Source organism: Taudactylus pleione, unplaced genomic scaffold (assembly GCF_031769625.1).
Source record: "Taudactylus pleione unplaced genomic scaffold, aTauple2 ptg000008l, whole genome shotgun sequence".
In the NCBI taxonomy this organism is placed as follows: Eukaryota; Metazoa; Chordata; class Amphibia; order Anura; family Myobatrachidae; genus Taudactylus; species Taudactylus pleione.
Genome location: NW_028284411.1, coordinates 3,257,584 through 3,280,124, shown reverse-complemented (window position 1 = coordinate 3,280,124; position 22,541 = coordinate 3,257,584). Strand labels below are relative to the sequence as shown.

General features: G+C 48.2%; 1 protein-coding gene across 1 annotated transcript in view; it reads right to left on the bottom strand.

The window, feature by feature from the left end:
• Positions 1–8,059, bottom strand: part of SMC3 (structural maintenance of chromosomes 3) — a 93,925-nt gene extending 85,866 nt beyond the window's left edge. The window contains exon 1 of the mRNA XM_088464790.1: positions 7,651–8,059. Within this exon, the coding sequence (XP_088320916.1) occupies positions 7,651–7,665 (15 nt within the window). The 5' untranslated portion in view covers positions 7,666–8,059. The remainder of the gene's footprint in view (positions 1–7,650) is intronic.
• Positions 8,060–22,541: the final 14,482 nt, after the last annotated feature.

The window sequence follows — 22,541 nt, the reverse complement described above, 5'->3', positions numbered from 1 at the left end:
CGATGTGTAGGGTAGCGCTGTACGTAGCGATGTGTAGGGTAGCGCTGTACGTAGCGATGTGTAGGGTAGCGCTGTACCTAGCTGTGTAGGGTAACGCTGTATCTATAGGGTAACGCTGTACCTAGCGATGTATAGGGTAACGCTGTACCTAGCGATGTATAGGGTAGCGCTGTACGTAGCGATGTGTAGGGTAGCGCTGTACGTAGCGATGTGTAGGGTAGCGCTGTACCTAGCGATGTGTAGTGTAACGCTGTACCTAGCGATGTGTAGTGTAACGCTGTGCGTAGCGATGTGTAGTGTAACGCTGTACCTAGCGATGTATAGTGTAACGCTGTACCTAGCGATGTGTAGGGTAACGCTGTATCTATAGGGTAACGCTGTACCTAGCGATGTATAGGGTAGCGCTGTACGTAGCGATGTGTAGGGTAGCGCTGTACGTAGCGATGTGTAGGGTAACGCTGTACCTAGCGATGTATAGTGTAACGCTGTACCTAGCGATGTGTAGTGTAACGCTGTACCTAGCGATGTGTAGTGTAACGCTGTGCGTAGCGATGTGTAGTGTAACGCTGTACCTAGCGATGTATAGTGTAACGCTGTACCTAGCGATGTATAGTGTAACGCTGTACCTAGCGATGTGTAGGGTAACGCTGTATCTATAGGGTAGCGCTGTACGTAGCGATGTGTAGGGTAGCGCTGTACGTAGCGATGTGTAGGGTAGCGCTGTACCTAGCTGTGTAGGGTAACGCTGTATCTATAGGGTAACGCTGTCCCTAGCGATGTGTAGGGTAACGCTGTATCTATAGGGTAACGCTGTACCTAGCGATGTATAGGGTAGCGCTGTACGTAGCGATGTGTAGGGTAGCGCTGTACGTAGCGATGTGTAGGGTAGCGCTGTACCTAGCGATGTGTAGTGTAACGCTGTACCTAGCGATGTATAGGGTAGCGCTGTACGTAGCGATGTGTAAGGTAACGCTGTATCTATAGGGTAACGCTGTACCTAGCGATGTATAGTGTAACGCTGTATCTATAGGGTAACGCTGTACCTAGCGATGTATAGTGTAACGCTGTATCTATAGGGTAACGCTGTACCTAGCGATGTATAGTGTAACGCTGTATCTATAGGGTAACGCTGTACCTAGCGATGTATAGTGTAACGCTGTATCTATAGGGTAACGCTGTACCTAGCGATGTATAGTGTAACGCTGTATCTAGCGATGTGTAGGGTAACCCTGTATCTATAGGGTAACGCTGTACCTAGCGATGTATAGGGTAGCGCTGTACGTAGCGATGTGTAGTGTAACGCTGTGCGTAGCGATGTGTAGTGTAACGCTGTACCTAGCGATGTATAGTGTAACGCTGTACCTAGCGATGTGTAGGGTAACGCTGTATCTATAGGGTAACGCTGTACCTAGCGATGTATAGGGTAGCGCTGTACGTAGCGATGTGTAGGGTAGCGCTGTACGTAGCGATGTGTAGGGTAACGCTGTACCTAGCGATGTATAGTGTAACGCTGTACCTAGCGATGTGTAGTGTAACGCTGTACCTAGCGATGTGTAGTGTAACGCTGTGCGTAGCGATGTGTAGTGTAACGCTGTACCTAGCGATGTATAGTGTAACGCTGTACCTAGCGATGTATAGTGTAACGCTGTACCTAGCGATGTGTAGGGTAACGCTGTATCTATAGGGTAGCGCTGTACGTAGCGATGTGTAGGGTAGCGCTGTACGTAGCGATGTGTAGGGTAGCGCTGTACCTAGCTGTGTAGGGTAACGCTGTATCTATAGGGTAACGCTGTACCTAGCGATGTGTAGGGTAACGCTGTATCTATAGGGTAACGCTGTACCTAGCGATGTATAGGGTAGCGCTGTACGTAGCGATGTGTAGGGTAGCGCTGTACGTAGCGATGTGTAGGGTAGCGCTGTACCTAGCGATGTGTAGTGTAACGCTGTACCTAGCGATGTATAGGGTAGCGCTGTACGTAGCGATGTGTAAGGTAACGCTGTATCTATAGGGTAACGCTGTACCTAGCGATGTATAGTGTAACGCTGTATCTATAGGGTAACGCTGTACCTAGCGATGTATAGTGTAACGCTGTATCTATAGGGTAACGCTGTACCTAGCGATGTATAGTGTAACGCTGTATCTATAGGGTAACGCTGTACCTAGCGATGTATAGTGTAACGCTGTATCTATAGGGTAACGCTGTACCTAGCGATGTATAGTGTAACGCTGTATCTATAGGGTAACGCTGTACCTAGCGATGTATAGTGTAACGCTGTATCTATAGGGTAACGCTGTACCTAGCGATGTGTAGTGTAACGCTGTATCTATAGGGTAACGCTGTACCTAGCGATGTATAGTGTAACGCTGTACCTAGCGATGTATAGTGTAACGCTGTACCTAGCGATGTATAGTGTAACGCTGTACCTAGCGATGTGTAGTGTAACGCTGTGCGTAGCGATGTGTAGTGTAACGCTGTACCTAGCGATGTATAGTGTAACGCTGTACCTAGCGATGTGTAGGGTAACGCTGTATCTATAGGGTAACGCTGTACCTAGCGATGTATAGGGTAGCGCTGTACGTAGCGATGTGTAGGGTAGCGCTGTACGTAGCGATGTGTAGGGTAGCGCTGTACCTAGCGATGTATAGTGTAACGCTGTACCTAGCGATGTATAGTGTAACGCTGTACCTAGCGATGTGTAGTGTAACGCTGTACCTAGCGATGTGTAGGGTAACGCTGTACCTAGCGATGTGTAGTGTAACGCTGTGCGTAGCGATGTGTAGTGTAACGCTGTACCTAGCGATGTATAGTGTAACGCTGTACCTAGCGATGTGTAGGGTAACGCTGTATCTATAGGGTAACGCTGTACCTAGCGATGTATAGGGTAGCGCTGTACGTAGCGATGTGTAGGGTAGCGCTGTACCTAGCGATGTGTAGGGTAACGCTGTACCTAGCGATGTATAGTGTAACGCTGTACCTAGCGATGTATAGTGTAACGCTGTACCTAGCGATGTGTAGTGTAACGCTGTGCGTAGCGATGTATAGTGTAACGCTGTACCTAGCGATGTATAGTGTAACGCTGTACGTAGCGATGTATAGTGTAACGCTGTACGTAGCGATGTATAGTGTAACGCTGTACCTAGCGATGTATAGTGTAACGCTGTACCTAGCGATGTATAGTGTAACGCTGTACCTAGCGATGTATAGTGTAACGCTGTACCTAGCGATGTGTAGGGTAACGCTGTATCTATAGGGTAACGCTGTACCTAGCGATGTATAGGGTAGCGCTGTACGTAGCGATGTGTAGGGTAGCGCTGTACGTAGCGATGTGTAGGGTAGCGCTGTACCTAGCTGTGTAGGGTAACGCTGTATCTATAGGGTAACGCTGTACCTAGCGATGTATAGGGTAACGCTGTACCTAGCGATGTATAGGGTAGCGCTGTACCTAGCGATGTATAGGGTAGCGCTGTACGTAGCGATGTGTAGGGTAGCGCTGTACGTAGCGATGTGTAGGGTAACGCTGTACCTAGCGATGTATAGTGTAACGCTGTACCTAGCGATGTGTAGTGTAACGCTGTACCTAGCGATGTGTAGTGTAACGCTGTGCGTAGCGATGTGTAGTGTAACGCTGTACCTAGCGATGTATAGTGTAACGCTGTACCTAGCGATGTATAGTGTAACGCTGTACCTAGCGATGTGTAGGGTAACGCTGTATCTATAGGGTAGCGCTGTACGTAGCGATGTGTAGGGTAGCCCTGTACGTAGCGATGTGTAGGGTAGCGCTGTACCTAGCTGTGTAGGGTAACGCTGTATCTATAGGGTAACGCTGTACCTAGCGATGTGTAGGGTAACGCTGTATCTATAGGGTAACGCTGTACCTAGCGATGTATAGGGTAGCGCTGTACGTAGCGATGTGTAGGGTAGCGCTGTACGTAGCGATGTGTAGGGTAGCGCTGTACCTAGCGATGTGTAGTGTAACGCTGTACCTAGCGATGTATAGGGTAGCGCTGTACGTAGCGATGTGTAAGGTAACGCTGTATCTATAGGGTAACGCTGTACCTAGCGATGTATAGTGTAACGCTGTATCTATAGGGTAACGCTGTACCTAGCGATGTATAGTGTAACGCTGTATCTATAGGGTAACGCTGTACCTAGCGATGTATAGTGTAACGCTGTATCTATAGGGTAACGCTGTACCTAGCGATGTATAGTGTAACGCTGTATCTATAGGGTAACGCTGTACCTAGCGATGTATAGTGTAACGCTGTATCTAGCGATGTGTAGGGTAACCCTGTATCTATAGGGTAACGCTGTACCTAGCGATGTATAGGGTAGCGCTGTACGTAGCGATGTGTAGTGTAACGCTGTGCGTAGCGATGTGTAGTGTAACGCTGTACCTAGCGATGTATAGTGTAACGCTGTACCTAGCGATGTGTAGGGTAACGCTGTATCTATAGGGTAACGCTGTACCTAGCGATGTATAGGGTAGCGCTGTACGTAGCGATGTGTAGGGTAGCGCTGTACGTAGCGATGTGTAGGGTAACGCTGTACCTAGCGATGTATAGTGTAACGCTGTACCTAGCGATGTATAGTGTAACGCTGTACCTAGCGATGTGTAGTGTAACGCTGTGCGTAGCGATGTGTAGTGTAACGCTGTACCTAGCGATGTATAGTGTAACGCTGTACCTAGCGATGTATAGTGTAACGCTGTACCTAGCGATGTATAGTGTAACGCTGTACCTAGCGATGTGTAGGGTAACGCTGTATCTATAGGGTAGCGCTGTACGTAGCGATGTGTAGGGTAGCGCTGTACGTAGCGATGTGTAGGGTAGCGCTGTACCTAGCTGTGTAGGGTAACGCTGTATCTATAGGGTAACGCTGTACCTAGCGATGTGTAGGGTAACGCTGTATCTATAGGGTAACGCTGTACCTAGCGATGTATAGGGTAGCGCTGTACGTAGCGATGTGTAGGGTAGCGCTGTACGTAGCGATGTGTAGGGTAGCGCTGTACCTAGCGATGTGTAGTGTAACGCTGTACCTAGCGATGTATAGGGTAGCGCTGTACGTAGCGATGTGTAAGGTAACGCTGTATCTATAGGGTAACGCTGTACCTAGCGATGTATAGTGTAACGCTGTATCTATAGGGTAACGCTGTACCTAGCGATGTATAGTGTAACGCTGTATCTATAGGGTAACGCTGTACCTAGCGATGTATAGTGTAACGCTGTATCTATAGGGTAACGCTGTACCTAGCGATGTATAGTGTAACGCTGTATCTATAGGGTAACGCTGTACCTAGCGATGTATAGTGTAACGCTGTATCTATAGGGTAACGCTGTACCTAGCGATGTATAGTGTAACGCTGTATCTATAGGGTAACGCTGTACCTAGCGATGTATAGTGTAACGCTGTATCTATAGGGTAACGCTGTACCTAGCGATGTATAGTGTAACGCTGTATCTATAGGGTAACGCTGTACCTAGCGATGTATAGTGTAACGCTGTATCTATAGGGTAACGCTGTACCTAGCGATGTGTAGGGTAACGCTGTATCTATAGGGTAACGCTGTACCTAGCGATGTATAGTGTAACGCTGTATCTATAGGGTAACGCTGTACCTAGCGATGTATAGTGTAACGCTGTATCTATAGGGTAACGCTGTACCTAGCGATGTATAGTGTAACGCTGTATCTATAGGGTAACGCTGTACCTAGCGATGTATAGTGTAACGCTGTATCTATAGGGTAACGCTGTACCTAGCGATGTATAGTGTAACGCTGTATCTAGCGATGTGTAGGGTAACCCTGTATCTATAGGGTAACGCTGTACCTAGCGATGTATAGGGTAGCGCTGTACGTAGCGATGTGTAGTGTAACGCTGTGCGTAGCGATGTGTAGTGTAACGCTGTACCTAGCGATGTATAGTGTAACGCTGTACCTAGCGATGTGTAGGGTAACGCTGTATCTATAGGGTAACGCTGTACCTAGCGATGTATAGGGTAGCGCTGTACGTAGCGATGTGTAGGGTAGCGCTGTACGTAGCGATGTGTAGGGTAACGCTGTACCTAGCGATGTATAGTGTAACGCTGTACCTAGCGATGTATAGTGTAACGCTGTACCTAGCGATGTGTAGTGTAACGCTGTGCGTAGCGATGTGTAGTGTAACGCTGTACCTAGCGATGTATAGTGTAACGCTGTACCTAGCGATGTATAGTGTAACGCTGTACCTAGCGATGTATAGTGTAACGCTGTACCTAGCGATGTGTAGGGTAACGCTGTATCTATAGGGTAGCGCTGTACGTAGCGATGTGTAGGGTAGCGCTGTACGTAGCGATGTGTAGGGTAGCGCTGTACCTAGCTGTGTAGGGTAACGCTGTATCTATAGGGTAACGCTGTACCTAGCGATGTGTAGGGTAACGCTGTATCTATAGGGTAACGCTGTACCTAGCGATGTATAGGGTAGCGCTGTACGTAGCGATGTGTAGGGTAGCGCTGTACGTAGCGATGTGTAGGGTAGCGCTGTACCTAGCGATGTGTAGTGTAACGCTGTACCTAGCGATGTATAGGGTAGCGCTGTACGTAGCGATGTGTAAGGTAACGCTGTATCTATAGGGTAACGCTGTACCTAGCGATGTATAGTGTAACGCTGTATCTATAGGGTAACGCTGTACCTAGCGATGTATAGTGTAACGCTGTATCTATAGGGTAACGCTGTACCTAGCGATGTATAGTGTAACGCTGTATCTATAGGGTAACGCTGTACCTAGCGATGTATAGTGTAACGCTGTATCTATAGGGTAACGCTGTACCTAGCGATGTATAGTGTAACGCTGTATCTATAGGGTAACGCTGTACCTAGCGATGTATAGTGTAACGCTGTATCTATAGGGTAACGCTGTACCTAGCGATGTATAGTGTAACGCTGTATCTATAGGGTAACGCTGTACCTAGCGATGTATAGTGTAACGCTGTATCTATAGGGTAACGCTGTACCTAGCGATGTATAGTGTAACGCTGTATCTATAGGGTAACGCTGTACCTAGCGATGTGTAGGGTAACGCTGTATCTATAGGGTAACGCTGTACCTAGCGATGTATAGTGTAACGCTGTATCTATAGGGTAACGCTGTACCTAGCGATGTGTAGTGTAACGCTGTATCTATAGGGTAACGCTGTACCTAGCGATGTATAGTGTAACGCTGTATCTATAGGGTAACGCTGTACCTAGCGATGTATAGTGTAACGCTGTATCTATAGGGTAACGCTGTACCTAGCGATGTATAGTGTAACGCTGTATCTATAGGGTAACAAGTTACAATGACATATGCTGAGGCAATTCCTCAGGGTGGTGGAATGACAAGTCCCCGCATTATTGTGCCCAGGTACAGTATACAGCTAGCACATCACACGTCCCAGCAAGTCATATCACCTGCGCACGCTGGCACCTGTAGTTCCCATGCATGCTGGCACTTGTAGTCCGGCGGCACGCTAAGAAGTAACATGTATACAGGGCTACAGCAACTAGGGGCTGACAACTTCTCAGCCAACTGCAGACACACAGGCCCCCTCATCCCCCGGCCTCCTCCGCGCACTCTGATTAATCGAGGCCCAGGCCTCTCCGCAGCGCCCAGGCCCACTCTTCCCCCCTGCTCACCTGTTTGATGTACATGGCTGTCCGCAGCCGGGAGCCGCAGGTCTTGTCACTCGGACCCGATCGGTGGTAGCGGAGACCGTTCTCCCGGGCCCTCGGTTTCCAGCACTGTGTCTCCCGCCAGCAAACAAAATGGCGGCGCCCCGTTCTCCTGAGGCGCAGAGAGGACCGCGGCAACTGCCGGGAGAGGGAGGGGGCTGCTCCGGGGCAGTGCGGGGCCGGTGACGGGCGGCTGCTCAGGGAGAGGACACATGCGCCCACCGACAGCGGGGAGAGCAGGACGGGGACACACAGCGGCTACAGACGGTGCTGGTACTGCTGGTCCTCCCCCGGGGAGATGGTACAGTCCTGAGGGGGAGACACTGGCGCCAAACTCAGCCGCTCTAATCCCAGTGTCCACATACAACATGTGTGTAACTGTGTGTCTGCATGTATGGTCACAAGCTCTGTATAAAGTGCACAATCCCATAGTGTACTATGCCTGACGTGTACATATAACATTGCTTACACAGCACTATGGTATTCAGTGTTATACATTGTATAACATCTATATTAATGTGGAAGGATGGCGTTATAAGCGCAGATATATATATATATATTTATATATATAGCTGGGGCTGTTTTCTTGGTATACAAGATTCCCTTTTCTTTATGTTTCCAGTGGGAAGAGGACTGTGGCCTTTATTCAATTCGAGGCGAAAAGCCGTTTCTGCGTCTTTTTGGCGGAAACTTATCGCCGATGACGTCATTTTCGCCTGTTTCGACTTTCCTCCGTATTAAATTTGGAAGACTTTTCGCCCAGGTGGAAAGTCAGTGCAATGTAATAGGCGGAAAAGTTTCGCCCATGAATATCAGCCGGAAAAAAGTGCAGAATTGGGGGTGCAATGTTGCGGGAACGCCCGTGCAGCCTTCAGACAGTCCCCCAGAGGTAAACTGTGTCAAAATTCTTTAAAAAAAACTTATGGACACCCCAAAAAAATCACATTGAATTTGGGAGGCGAAAAAAATAAATGTTGGGGGACAAAGTTAAAAACTAGCGAACTTGACTCTGGGGGGGTCCCCAAGTATGCCCCAAGTGTTTTTTTTTCATTTCAGGGGCTTGCGGAAGGTGGATTTTTCACGATTTTTTTTTTAAACTTAACTTTAGTAACTTTAAAATATGCTGGCCCCCATTTTCAAGCACCCCAAATTTGCTGGGATAAGTTATTTTCTGCAAAAAAAAAACCTACTGAATACTATTCTGCACCACGTATAGAAAAACGCTATTTAGCAGCTTAAAAACACCAAATACCTGGCAGCCATGTTCCAAAAGTTAACATAAAAAACAAAAGACATAAAAAGTACATTAGCATCATGATAAATATGGTTATGAGACACTAATATTAAAATCAATATATAAATCCACAATATAATACCCTAAAACCAATAAATAATTAAAGGAACCATTTTAATTAAAAATCCTTATTCAGACCGGTAGGTATAAGTGTTTTATAAGTATGAATCATATGCATTTAATTTTTAGCTAGATTTTTATTAATATCACAACCTCTACCATTGGTTATTACTCTTTTAAGACCATAAAAATTCTTAATATATTTCACATCACATTGATGAATATTTTTAAAATGCAGGGATAGAGCATGAGTCTGTAGTCCCTTACGTATATTGCGTAAGTGTTCTGCAGTTCTTACTTTTAGAGGTCGACTAGTCCTCCCTATATAAAATTTATTGCATGAACATTCTATCCCATATACCACATTGGTTGAATGACAAGTAATAAAATCCTTAATAGTACACTTAGAATTGTTAATGACGACTTCTGTTTTTTTATTTCCAAAAGTATTGACAATACTCCTACATCCTATACATGACCCACATCTAAAAAAAACAATCGATGTGGCAATTGATGTTTTTGGTGATGAGGGATGAGAGCTATGTACTAATTTATTCTTAAGGTTTGGGGCCTTCCTAAAGATACAAATTGGAATTGCAGGTAGCTCTTCGTCTATAACTGGATCTTTTTTTAATAATTTCCAATGCTTTTTAATAATACTCTGTACGTGAGCATATTGAGACGTATATCAGTCGTAAAGGCCCATTTAAACCTTTCATCATTATTTTCTTTCCTTTGGGCTGAACCAGTTATTAATGTATTTCTGTCCAGACCAGTTACCACACCTAATGATTTTGACACTTTTTTAGGATCATATCCATTTTTATTAAATTGTTGTTCTATTTCCTTTGCTTGGGAAAGAAACACATTATTATCTGAACAATTTCTCTTTAGCCTTTTTAATTGGCCTAGAGGAATGGACTCTAACCAATTTTGATGATGACAACTTTTCCGATCTATTTACGACCTGGAATCCGTGGGTTTGAGGTAGTTTTTGGTTTTTATTAAATTATTCTCAATATATATATCTAAATCTAAAAAGTGTACACATTCTTGACTTACGGTATATTGAAAGTTAAAAATATTCATCAATGTGATGTGAAATATATTAAGAATTTTTATGGTCTTAAAAGAGTAATAACCAATGGTAGAGGTTGTGATATTAATAAAAATCTAGCTAAAAATTAAATGCATATGATTCATACTTATAAAACACTTATACCTACCGGTCTGAATAAGGATTTTGAACTAAAATGGTTCCTTTAATTATTTATTGGTTTTAGGGTATTATATTGTGGTTTTATATATTGATTTTAATATTAGTGTCTCATAACCATATTTATCATGATGCTAATGTATTTTTTATGTCTTTTGTTTTTTATGTTAACTTTTGGAACATGGCTGCCACTGAATTGTATTATACAATTCGAGAAAATGTCTGCTTATAAGAGAAAGGAGTGAAACGCTAGTATTCCCTTTAGTAACTGGTCCTTAAAATCGGAGATCCGGAAGCTCACTAGGAAATATGGTGGTGGGCTATCCGGTGGAACACAAACAAGAGCTCCGGAGTGGATGGTCCGGAAATTTAGTCACAGGAAGTGACGCACATAGATCAGCTGATGTAATGTACACACGTGACTTCCGATACTTACGGCTGGAGAACGGAAGAGCGTGGAGGATAATCAGGAGGAATACATCTGTGATGGTCAAATGAGCGGATGCGGACTGGATTATATGGAGGGGATTTTAAAGGATGTTCATGAGTAGTCACTAGATGTTAGCGATTCCATGTCTGGAAATAGGTTTTTCCCGGAAGGGAGTTTCTTTTTGTTTGTTGGGATATAAATATGTGGTTTAGTGTGTCTCTCCCTCATGCCTTGAGGAAGATACATTTGCATTGAAACACGTTGGCGAGGGGAGGACACTTAGGGGGTCATTCAGACCCACTCGCGAGTGGCAGTACGCTCGCAAGTGGGTCGATGTTCCCCACTGCGCATGCGCACGACGGAGGGAGCTCCGTCGTGCGCATGCGCGATACCCGGGGAGCGACGGGCTTCCCATCGCTCCGGGTCTCGCACCAAAGGGGGCGTGCTGTCGATGTTGATTGACAGCACGCCCCCTTTGGTGGGCGTGCCTGCCAGACGGAGGCGTTCCCATGGGAACGCCTACCGTCTGAAGCCGGCCCCACTGACATCACTAGTGATGTCAGTGGGAGTGATTTTGGGTCTGATAGAGCCAAAATCACTCCAGGGCTTGTGGCAGGGAGTCCCTACCGCAGGGTCTCCGTCGCAAGTCCGATGGTCAAGACCATCGTGACCATCTTTTTGGCCGCTCGCATATGCTGTGGGTGGTGACCCACAGCTATGCGAGCGGCCAGGAGGCCGCTCCATTTTCATGGAGGAGGGCCCTGATTCAGAGCGAGCGCTCTGAATCAGGCCCTTAGTTTGTTTGAACACTTACCTTGGTGGGGAACGTGGATGCCCAGGGACGCCTGATCTCTCACTTACTCTGCTATATTGTCTACCTCTGTTACAAGTAGACCATGTTATCTGGTAAGCGTCCAATTGACATTGAATTTTGCTTGTATAAATAAAACGTTATCACACTATCAAGATTTAATTTTTTCTATATATTACTGGATTGGATTGTCTATCCGAAGAGACCCACCATATAGATGTCTTTATAGGATGGTATCCTCTCCCATTAAAAGCGGATTTTTCTACTAGATTTAGTAGACCAATAGTTCCGGTACGAATACATCTGATATTCACTGCAAATTATCCATATAGTTTTAAAGGTTTTATGCTATGTTATTCTCTTTTTCTTTTGAGTGAGATTGAAACTACCACATGTGAAGAAACTTCAGTAGCTTTGATGATTCGGAGTGAATGATTTGACCACATTAAAGCGCCTTGACGGACCTGGTGGTGAACTTTTTGTTATTTGATAGTACTTTCCACTTGTTAAAGTTTCGCCGGGTCCCGTTTTTGCGTACTTTCAAATTGAATACGGCGATACGCGGGCACGCACGCGATACTTTTCCGTCTACAAAACATGCGATGTAGGCGAAAAGTCTTGGAGGCGGAAAAGTATCGCGGGTCCGCTCAAATTGAATGCGGCTCTAAGCCTGATTCTGCAAGGATCGCAGTTGCTAATACGTACGCAATCGGTTGATTGTTGCATTCTGCGTATGCGTCACAGTGCGCGTGCGCAAACCGGCCACTGCAATCAGGGCTGCCATCGCAGAGACCACGCAGAGTAGTGTCATTTGGGGGAGGTGATGGGGGGGTGGTTGGCGAAACGCAGGCATGCCGGTGCATTTGAACACCGTTGCAGAGGTGCCTGTGCATAAATTATTAACTGCGATGCCCTACGCAGCCTGAGGCCTGATAGCGTGCAATGAAGTTAGCAATATCTGAGTAAGGTCAGAGCTTGTGCAAGTGTCTGTGAGGCTGCGATGGTACTCCATTGTACCGATGGTTTCGCTACTCTGCTAAACATTACGGATGTGTGTAATGTAAAGGGGGCGTCCCTATGTAGTGCTGAGTTTGCATTGTGCAATGGATTAGCATACTGTCGCAGTTGAACTGCGTGCGTAATTGATGTCGCAATAGCGATCCTTACTGAATCAGACCCTATATCTTTTTTATTTAAGTGTGTTAATGTAAAGCGCAGATATGTATACTTAGGACTGTGGGCCTGATTCAGACCGGTCGCAAGGCTGCGTTCACACGCAGTCCGCCAATGTGTGCAATCTGCGCATGCGTACAAGACGTAGTGCGCATGCACGATCCAGTCAATACGATCGGGAAGCGTTCGCAGCCTGTACACAGACGCTCCGCAAGCATGAGTGACAGGACGTGCCGTTTGTGGGTAGTGACAGGGTGGTAGATGGAACCGAGGGTGTGGTGATGCGAACGTAGACGTGTCTGTGCGTTGGAACGCCATTTCAGGGGCTTGCGTAATTAAGATGCAGCGTCAGCAAACACGTCAGATTGTTGAAATAAACACAACAGCACTGGTTGTGCTTGCGGTAGGGTATGGTCAGCCGCAAGTGCTGCGTATGGGTCCAATGTTTCCGAATGTTTATCACACTCCCGATGACGTATGTTACTAGGGGAAAGTGGACGTTTTGTGTCAGGCTGGTGGGTGTTTAAATACATACCGCGATCGCATGGCAAGTCATAGTGGGCGTGCTAATGTCTTGCTAGCGATCACGGGGGTTGCATACTTTGGCTGTGGATGACTGCATGCAAACGCAGCTTTGCGACCGGGTCTGAATCAGGCTCCGTATTCTATATGTTTCCAGTGTGCAAATGGCTATATCTTTTTATTTACATGCGATGATGACGTTATAAGCGCTGATTTGTGTACCTGGGACTGTTTGCCACGTGTTTCTAGTGGGAAGATGGCTTTGGGGTGAATTCAATTATCTGCGGCTAATTGATCCCGGGGGGTTATTAAATTAGCCCCAAAGCCAGCAGTCATCTGGGAATCTTTTTCACCTGCCTGAGACAGGCGGGAAAAAAAAAATCCCAGATAATTTCCCCATTATCACGATCATGGACGTGAAGACTCATAGGACCGTGACCTATTCACAGATTCTGTGTTTTCACCCGAAAATAGAATTTTTTGGGGGTGTAATAAAGGGCTAATTGAATAGCACAAGAAAACCATTGCGGAAAAGTGAAAAAAAAAAATGATGGAAAATTCCTGTTTTTTGCACCTGAAAAAAATAATCAGGGCTAATTAGACTCCCTGTATATCTGTGTTCTATATGTTTCTAGTGGGAAGATGACTTTTCACTGAGCTTATGGATGGGACATGGGGTAACCCAGACAAACAGTTTTATGTGAATGAAAGAATAACATTGCTGTATCCTTTCCCAGCTTCTGTATGTACAAAGTGGGAGGTACCTCCTACAGTGGATGCTCATGTAACGCATTTAGGCCCTCATTCAGAGCCGCTCATAAGCGGCCGCTCGTTCGTTCTGACCGATGTTCGCACATCTGCGCATGCGTACGGATTTTAATAACATGCGCGAATCAGTCAGTGCAGCCGAAAATCGTTTGTTCGCTATATATGGTGAATGCCTGCTATTTTGAGTGACAGAAGGAGGCGTATGTGGGTGGTAACAGGGGAAGGTGCTTGAAAACGGGGAGTGGAGATCCGAACGCAGGCGTGCTTAAAGGTCAAAACGGGCGTTTTAAGGGAGTGCATAATTAATACAGCAGCGTCATTGACCACGTCACTTGGTTTTTTTTTTACTCTGAACTGCTCGCAAAATAGCGGTTGAAAAAACCAGCCACAAGAACAGCGAGCGGGTCATACGCTGTTCGATGTACACGATTAATCTAATAAATAGCGGACATGACGTATGATGCGAGCGGCCAGGGGGCGTATTTTTCAAAATTACAACCGCAAGTTTAGCTCGCTCGTTCAGACTTAGAGGCGTGAACAGACCGCAATTAGCGAACGGTTCATTTGAATAGCCACCCCTTGTTTTAGAATGAACGACCGCAATAGCGAGCGGCTCTGAATCAGGCCCTTAATCAGAAATGTTACATTGCCTATTCCATCAGTGGGCCTGATTCAGACCCACTCGCGAGCGGCTGTCCGCTCGCAAGTGGGTCGATGTTATGGACTGAGCATGCGCACGACGGAGGGAGCTCCGTCGTGCGCATGCGCCAGACGCGACGAGCGAAGGAAAGTCCTTCGCTCGTTGTGTCCGATCAAAGGGGGCGTGCTGTCAATGTTGATTACAGCAATGCAGGTGATTACAGCAATGACCGGAGCATCCTGAGGATGCTCCGGGAGCTTTAAGGGCAGCGATGTGACCGTCTCAAGCGTCTTAAGAACGCTCCTGGTGACACACTGCTGCATAGATTTTGGCTGCAGGGTGCCATTCTAGGCACCCTGCTAGCCAAATGAGGCTAGCAGAAAAAAGCTCAGAGGGCCAGACCAAATGATTCCGGGGGCCTTATATGGCCCACAGGCCTGAGGTTCCCTATCCCTGTCTTAAGGCAATATTTACACCATCTGGAGCTGTTACTCGCCCAGCTATGGCTGGGTAGCTAAAGCTGTTGAAGAATGTATGGGGGCATTGGAAGATTCTCTTCCAGATGCTACCAGAGTATAGATGATGTATATCTCCCACATACGGGAAGCGGCTTCCTATCTGGGAGGAGCGGCTTCCTATCTGGGAGGAGCTGCAGTAGATGCTGGAATTTTAGATTCTAAGGCATCAGCAGCTTCAATAGTGGAACACAGGGCCCCTTGGTTAAGATCCTGGAAGGCTGATATAGGATCAATGAAGGCGCTGGAAGTCTTACCTTTCTATGGAAAGGTACTTTTTGGTGCAGAATTGGATAAAATAATAGCTACTCTGGCGGCTTCAAAGTCAGCAGGTTTGCCATCTACGGCGACTATAAAGTCTAGGCAGGTTTCTTTTTGGTCCTTCCGTACCCAGGGACGAGCAAGGGAAAAGTCTTTCTCTAAGCCGACTAGTTTTCGCAAGACAACAAGGCGACAAACTAAGAAGTCTAGCCCGGCAAGACGTCCAGCCTCTAAACCGGATGGCAAACTCCTCCCGGGGGATCCCAGGGTGGGAGGCCGACTTCTTCAGTTTGCGGATTATTGGCATCAAACAACCGATGCCTGGGTCAGAGAAGTAGTCTCTCGGGTATGCCCTCACTTTCAGGAGGCATCCTCCCCAGAAGTGTATTTGCACAGATCCTCCATCAGATGCAGTCAAGGCCTTGGCCCTTAAAGAAGCCATTCACACCCTGCTGCAGGCGGGGGTAATATTCCCGGTTCCTGTGTTGCAACAGGGAAGGAGTTATTATTCCAATCTATTCCTGGTTCAGAAACCAATATACCAAATCTAAAAACCCTCAGGTTTATCCTTGTACCCGAGTTTCGTATGGAAACTCACCGGTCAATTATTTTGGCAATGGACCCGGGGGATTACATGGTTTCCCTGGACGTTCAGGATGCATATCTGCATGTTCCTATTACACCATCCCACCAACAATTTTTACGGTTTGCTGACCTTCAGCAACATTACCAATTTCAGACTCTACCCTTTAGCCTATCTATGGCTCCTTGGGTATATACCAAAATAATGGCAGTCATGATGGCCTATCTCAGGCAGCAGGGAGTCAGAATACTGCCATAGTTGGACAACCTTCTGATATTGGCGCAAACTCTGGTTGTTTTACAAAACCATCTTCAACTGACCATAGCCTGCCTACAAAAGCACGGCTGGATCATCAATTGGAAGAAATCATCGCTTTCTCCAACACAGCAGATGGTACATCTGGGAGCTCTTCTGGATTCTCCGACACAAACGGTGTTTCTGCCAAAGGACAAGATTGTGGCCCTATCATTGCGAGTACGCAAGTTGCTACACAAGCAAAGAGTGTCCATTATGTTAGCAATGCAGGTCCTGGGATCATTGGTATCCACCTTTGACATGGTGGGTATACACAGTTTAATTCCAGGCCTCTGCAAAAATTGATTCTCTCCAAGTGGAACGGACAGTATAATCTAATAAGGTCCCAGAGGATCATTCTCACTCCAGAGGTTTGTCACTCCCTCCTGTGGTGGCTAAGAGGATCATCTGAACAAAGGGCGCCCATTCTGGATTCCAAATTGGGTGCTTCTCACCACAGACGCCAGTTTTCGCGGATGGGGGGCAGTGACAGGTCATCACACCTCAGGGAAGATGGACAAATCAGGAAAGTCATCTGCCAATAATCATTCCGCAACTGCGAGCAGTATACAAAGCACTTGTCATGGCACAGGGCCTGCTTCAGGGCAAGCTGGTCCAGATCCAGTCCGACAATGTGACTACAGTGGCCTACCTCAATCATCAGGAAGGCACAAGAAGTTACGCAGCCATGAAAGAAGTGGTAAGCATACTTCTTAAGTTGCCAGGACATACAAACCGGTGAGTGGTCTCTCCATCCGGGAGTGTTTCAGCTCCTGGTAAACAAATGGGGTCTACCAGAAATAGATCTCATGGCGTCATGACACAACCATAAGGTCCCCAGGTACGGGTCCAGGTCCAGAGACCCATCAGCAACCTTTGTGGATGCACTGACAGTAAGATGGGACTTTAAGCTGGCGTATCTCTTTCCTCCGATTTCCTTCCTCCCAAGAGTACTCAGGATATTCAAGCAGGTAGGTGGAACAGTAATACTGGTGGCTCCAGCTTGGCCCAGACGTCATTGGTTCACTGACATACAGAATCTATCAATAGACAGTCCATATCCTCTTCCTCTATGGCAGGATCTGCTAACGCAGCCAGCAGCCGAACTTACGTTGTCTGGCTTTGACGACTTGGCTCTTGAATCTTCCATCCTAAGAGCAAAAGATTTCTCCAGTACGAAAGCCTGCCTCTGCCCGCATCTGTCACAGAGTTTGGCATTCTTTTGGTCAATGGTGTTCCCATAGGGAGTATGATCCTAAGGTGTTCAGGATTTCCAGGGTACTGGCTTTTCTACAGGCGGGTTTAGATTGTGGTCTCCGCCTGACCACTTTGAGAGTGCAGGTTTCTGCACTGTCAGTCTGGTTGCAGAGGAAGATTGCCTCATTACCAGATGTCAAAATTTTTTTTCAAGGAGTTCTGTGAGTTCAGCCTCCTTTCGTTCCACCGGTAGCACCATGGGATTTGTCTTTGGTTCTTAAAGGGCTACAAGCTCCCCCATTTGAACCTATGGACTCTGTAGATTTGAAATGGTTGACAGCGAAGGCACTTTTTCTCCTCGCTATCCCTTCTGTACGCAGAGTCTCTGATTTGGCAGCGCTTTCTTGTCGCTCCCCTGTTCTTCATACAAGGGAGGGTTACCTTCCTAAGGTAGTGTCTCATTTTCATGTGATTGAAGAAATTGCAGTTCCAGCTTAACAGGCTCCAGATCTTTCTGTAGTTGAAGCCTCCCTGGATGTAGTTCGTGCTCTCCATATTTATATATTCAAACTCTGTTAGAAAATCAGATGCTATTTTTGTATTATATGGTTTTCACAAACGAGAATGGCCAGCTAATAAGCAGACTCTGCCAAGATGGCTACACATGACTATCTCTCAGGTGAACACACAGGCTGATCTCCCTGTCCCAAGCACAGTGACAGCACATTCTACTCAGTCTGTAGGGCCATCGTGGACATTTAGTCATGGTGCCTGTGCTGAACAATTGTGTAAGGCAGCCACGTGGTCTTCTGTTTACACTTGTCTTAGATTCTACGCCTTTGATACTTTTACCTTTCAGGATTTCCTTTGGGCGACGAGTTCCTACTTTTGGCTTTCAGGATTTCCTTTAGGCAACAAGTTCTCCTTTCTGCTCAGGAGCGTCCCCCACCCTAGGGAAGCTGCTTTAGGACATCCCCAAGGTATCCCGGTGGATCCCTATGGACCCTGAAGAAGAAAATTAGAGTTATGGTAGACTTAACTAGATAACTCATATTCTTCAAGGTCCACAGGGCACCCACCCTGACGCACCTGGCTGTATGGGTAATTTTATCTTTTGGTCATGGATTCCCTCATCTTGTATAAGGGTGTTTCTGGTGTACAATTGCTCTTCCTTCCCCTGCCTTGAGGCTTGTTAACAAAACTGAAGGCCTGTGGCTAAGGGTGGGATATATATGGAGGGGGACCCGAGGCATCCTGGGAGCTGAAGCTTTAACTGTTTGGTGCCTGGATCTCTCCAACCATAATATTCCTATGGGATCCCTGTGGACCCTATGGACTTAGAAGAAAAAAAGTTATCCATGTAAGTCTACCATAATTTTTATCACTCTCACTCCTTCATACACACAGTTTTCCTCTCTCAGCCACCCCCTCATACACACAGCTTTCCTCTCTTATACACCACCTTACACACACAGCTTTTCTCTCAGCCGCCCCCTCACACACACAGCTTTCCTCACTCAGCCACCCACTCACACAAACAGCTTTCCTCACTTATCCACCACCTTACACACACAGCTTTTCTCTCTCAGCCACCCCCTCACACACACAGCTTTCCTCACTTATCCACCACCTTACACACAGCTTTCCTCACTCAGCCACCCCATCATACACACAGTTTTCCTCTCTCAGCCACCCCCTCATACACACAGCTTTTCTCTCTTATCCACCACCTTACACACACAGCTTTTCTCTCAGCCGCCCCCTCACACACACAGCTTTTCTCTCTCAGCCGCCCACTTACACACACAGCTTTGCTCACTCAGCCACCCACTCACACACACAGCTTTTCTCTCTCAGCCACCCCCTCATACACACAGCTTTCCTCTCTCAGCCACCCCCTTACGCACACAGCTTTTCTCTCAGCCGCCCCCTCACACACACAGCTTTCCTCACTCAGCCATCCCCTCATACACACAGCTTTTCTCTCAGCCATCCACTTACACACACAGCTTTCCTCACTCAGCCACCCACTCACGCACACAGCTTTCCTCACTCAGCCACCCACTCACGCACACAGATTTCCTCACTCAGCCACCCACTTACACACACAGCTTTCCTCTCTTAGCCACCCCCTTACACACACAGATTTCCTCACTCAGCCACCCACTTACACACACAGCTATCCTCTCTCAGCCACCCCCTTACACACACAGCTTTTCTCATTCAGCCACCCCATCATACACACAGCTTTCCTCTCTTAGCCACACCCTCACACACACCGCTTTTCTCACTCAGCCACCCCCTTACACAAACAGTTTTCTACGTCAGGGTCCATAGGGTATCCACAGGATACCTTGGGGTATAGGTGTGACGTCAGTCGCAGGGCACCAAAGAGTTAAGCTTTCAGCCTCCCAGGATGCACTAGGTCCCCCTCCTATACCCCGCCCCCGGGCCAAGGCACCTCAGTTTAGTTTGGTGCCCGGCCGGAGTCGGGTGCACCTGTTGGAGTGGGGGCTAGAAGAGCCCCTGAAGCTTTTTCTTCATGCAGCTGTGGCTGCACATCTGGATGAACAGCATGGACAGTCAGTCCTGACGTCCATGCTGTCTTCCCTACACCCCGCCGGTACCAGAACGCCGGTACTGATCCGGGGATGCTGGTGGGCGTCTGGGGTCACAGCTAGCGGTGACCCCAGATGCTCCGGACCATGGCCGGATTCAAGGGGGACAGAGGTAAGCAGCGGGGTCCCGCGGTGGGTCCCCGCTGATCACATGGTCCTAAGTCCCCAGGCAGGGGGCACCCTGGGGACTGGCTGCAGCGTGGAGCCAGGCGACCAACCTGCGCTTCCACTACCCCCTGGGACAGCGGACCGCAGCAGAGCGGTAGCGCTGCGGCGTCCCAGGGGTTAAATGCATGCCAGGGGAGCGCGCCTTCCCTGTCTCACAGCCGGCGCCTCCCCCGCTGCACACAGCCCTCTCTGCATGCTGCCGACTGGTCCTGTGGCAGCGCTCCTCCCCCAGGCCAGCCTCCTCTCTGCTCCTCGGCGGCCATCTTCTCCAGAACGCATGGTGAACGCTGCTGGAAGCGCTGGACGGAAGCATCGTGGTCTGGGTCCCCCCGCATACCTCTCCTCCGCTGTGGCTCAGGTCTTTGTATGCAGCGCTGTGTCCTACCAGGCCCTGTGTCTGTGTAGTTGAGTAATCAGTGCTGTTAGTGCAGGAATTGTTATTTCTCTGCATTGTATGTGACTGTGCTAGCGCTGCCTGTAACTTTTCTTCTCTAAACTGTCAGCTTTATTACTGTCCCTGTTCTTCTGCTAAAGCCCTTGCGGTGCGGTGCTGCAGGGTGGTCTCTCGCCTATTTAATACTTAATTGGTGAGAGAGGTCACATACGTGGTGCCATCATGTCTGAAAGTGATTTTCCCCTCCGGCTACAGTGTACCACGTGCAAAGTACCGTTAGCGGAGGGGGAGGGTAGCGCGGAGGGCCTTTGCCGGCAGTGTTTGTCCATGGCGCGGCCTATTACGGTTACAGCACCGGTACAGGAGCCGCCCTGGGCTTGTTTCGCTCAGGCGTTAACAGCTTTAGTGGGCCAGTTAGCTCCGCAGCCCGCGTTTACTCCGATGGGTTTGTCCCAGCAGTCTGTGGTGTCGTCACCCATGCAGGGGTTCCCACGACAACTGGTGGTACCCCACAGTCTCCCTATTTCCCCGCTCCCGGGTTCTCAGGACCCAGCGTGGGTTAACTCCCTGACGAGTTCTGTACAGCACTTGTCGGATGTGTTGCAAGGGGAGTCTGTGATGCGGCCTCATAAAAGGCCGGTGGCGTCTCTGTCCGCTCCTTATGAGGATGACGAAGGGACGTCTGATGATGGGGAGATTCTGGATCCTTACGATCAGGAACCTCTCCATACTAAGGACGCTGATGCTAAGTCCAAAGTATATATTCCTGGACTTATTCGGGCGGTCCGCACAGCCTTGGTGATTGAGGACGAAGTTCCCCCAGCGGCTAAATCTAAGTATGCCTTTTTCAAATATGTGAAGGGCGATGCCACAGTCTTTCCTCTTTCGGGTCAGTTGGTGGACCATTTAGAGGAGGCGTGGAAACAACCTGGCAAAAGATACCAGCCGCAGAGACGCCTGGCGGTGGCTTATCCGTTCGCGGATAATTATTTTGCTAAGTGGGAATCCCCTCCACAGGTGGATTCTCACGTGACCCGTCTTGTCCGTAGTGCCACATTGCCGATGCCATCCATGTCCTCCCTTAAGGATGCTACGGACCGCAAGGTAGAAATCTGCCTGAAGTCCGCTTATTCCCTTGTAGGGGGGGCAGCACGGCCGGCTATGGCCATTTGCTGGGTTGCCAGAGCGATGGAGCGCTGGGCGGATTCATTAGAGGCTTCTTTTGAATCCGACTGTCCGGCCGAACAGGCGGAGTTGATTGGCAATCTCCGTGATTCGGCCACCTACATCAACGAGGCGGCTCTAGACATTAGTACTCTGGTGTCTAGAATTTCTTCAGCAGCGGTGGCTGCTCGTCGCACCTTGTGGCTGCGATCCTGGAAGGCGGACGCAGATTCCAAGAAAGGTCTGGAAGCGTTGCCGTTTACCGGAGAAGTTCTCTTCGGTCCGGATCTGGATAAGATTGTGGCCACGCTGGCGGCAGCCAAATCTGCTTGTCTCCCGTCGGCCGCTGCTCCTTCTGGTTCGGGACCATCGTCCTTTCGGTCATCTAGGGCCCAAACCACAGTCGTTTCCTCGACAGGCTGGCCCTAAGAAATCGGTCAAGCCCCGGAAGCAGGCATGGAGTACCAGACGTCCGGCCCCCAAGCCAGATGACAAGCCTGCGGCCTGACGGTCCGGGCCTCCCTTTGGGGGATCCCAGGGTGGGAGGCCGCCTGCTACAGTTCGCCCAGTGTTGGTCGACCACTACGACAGACACTTGGGTTCTGGAGGTGGTTTCCCACGGATACGCCCTCTCCTTCCGGCACAGACCCCCGGCTCGCTTCTTCACCACGGGTCTCCCATCAGACCGGAACAAGGCTACGGAGCTGCGGAAGGTATTGCACACTATGCTCCAGGCTGGAGTTATAG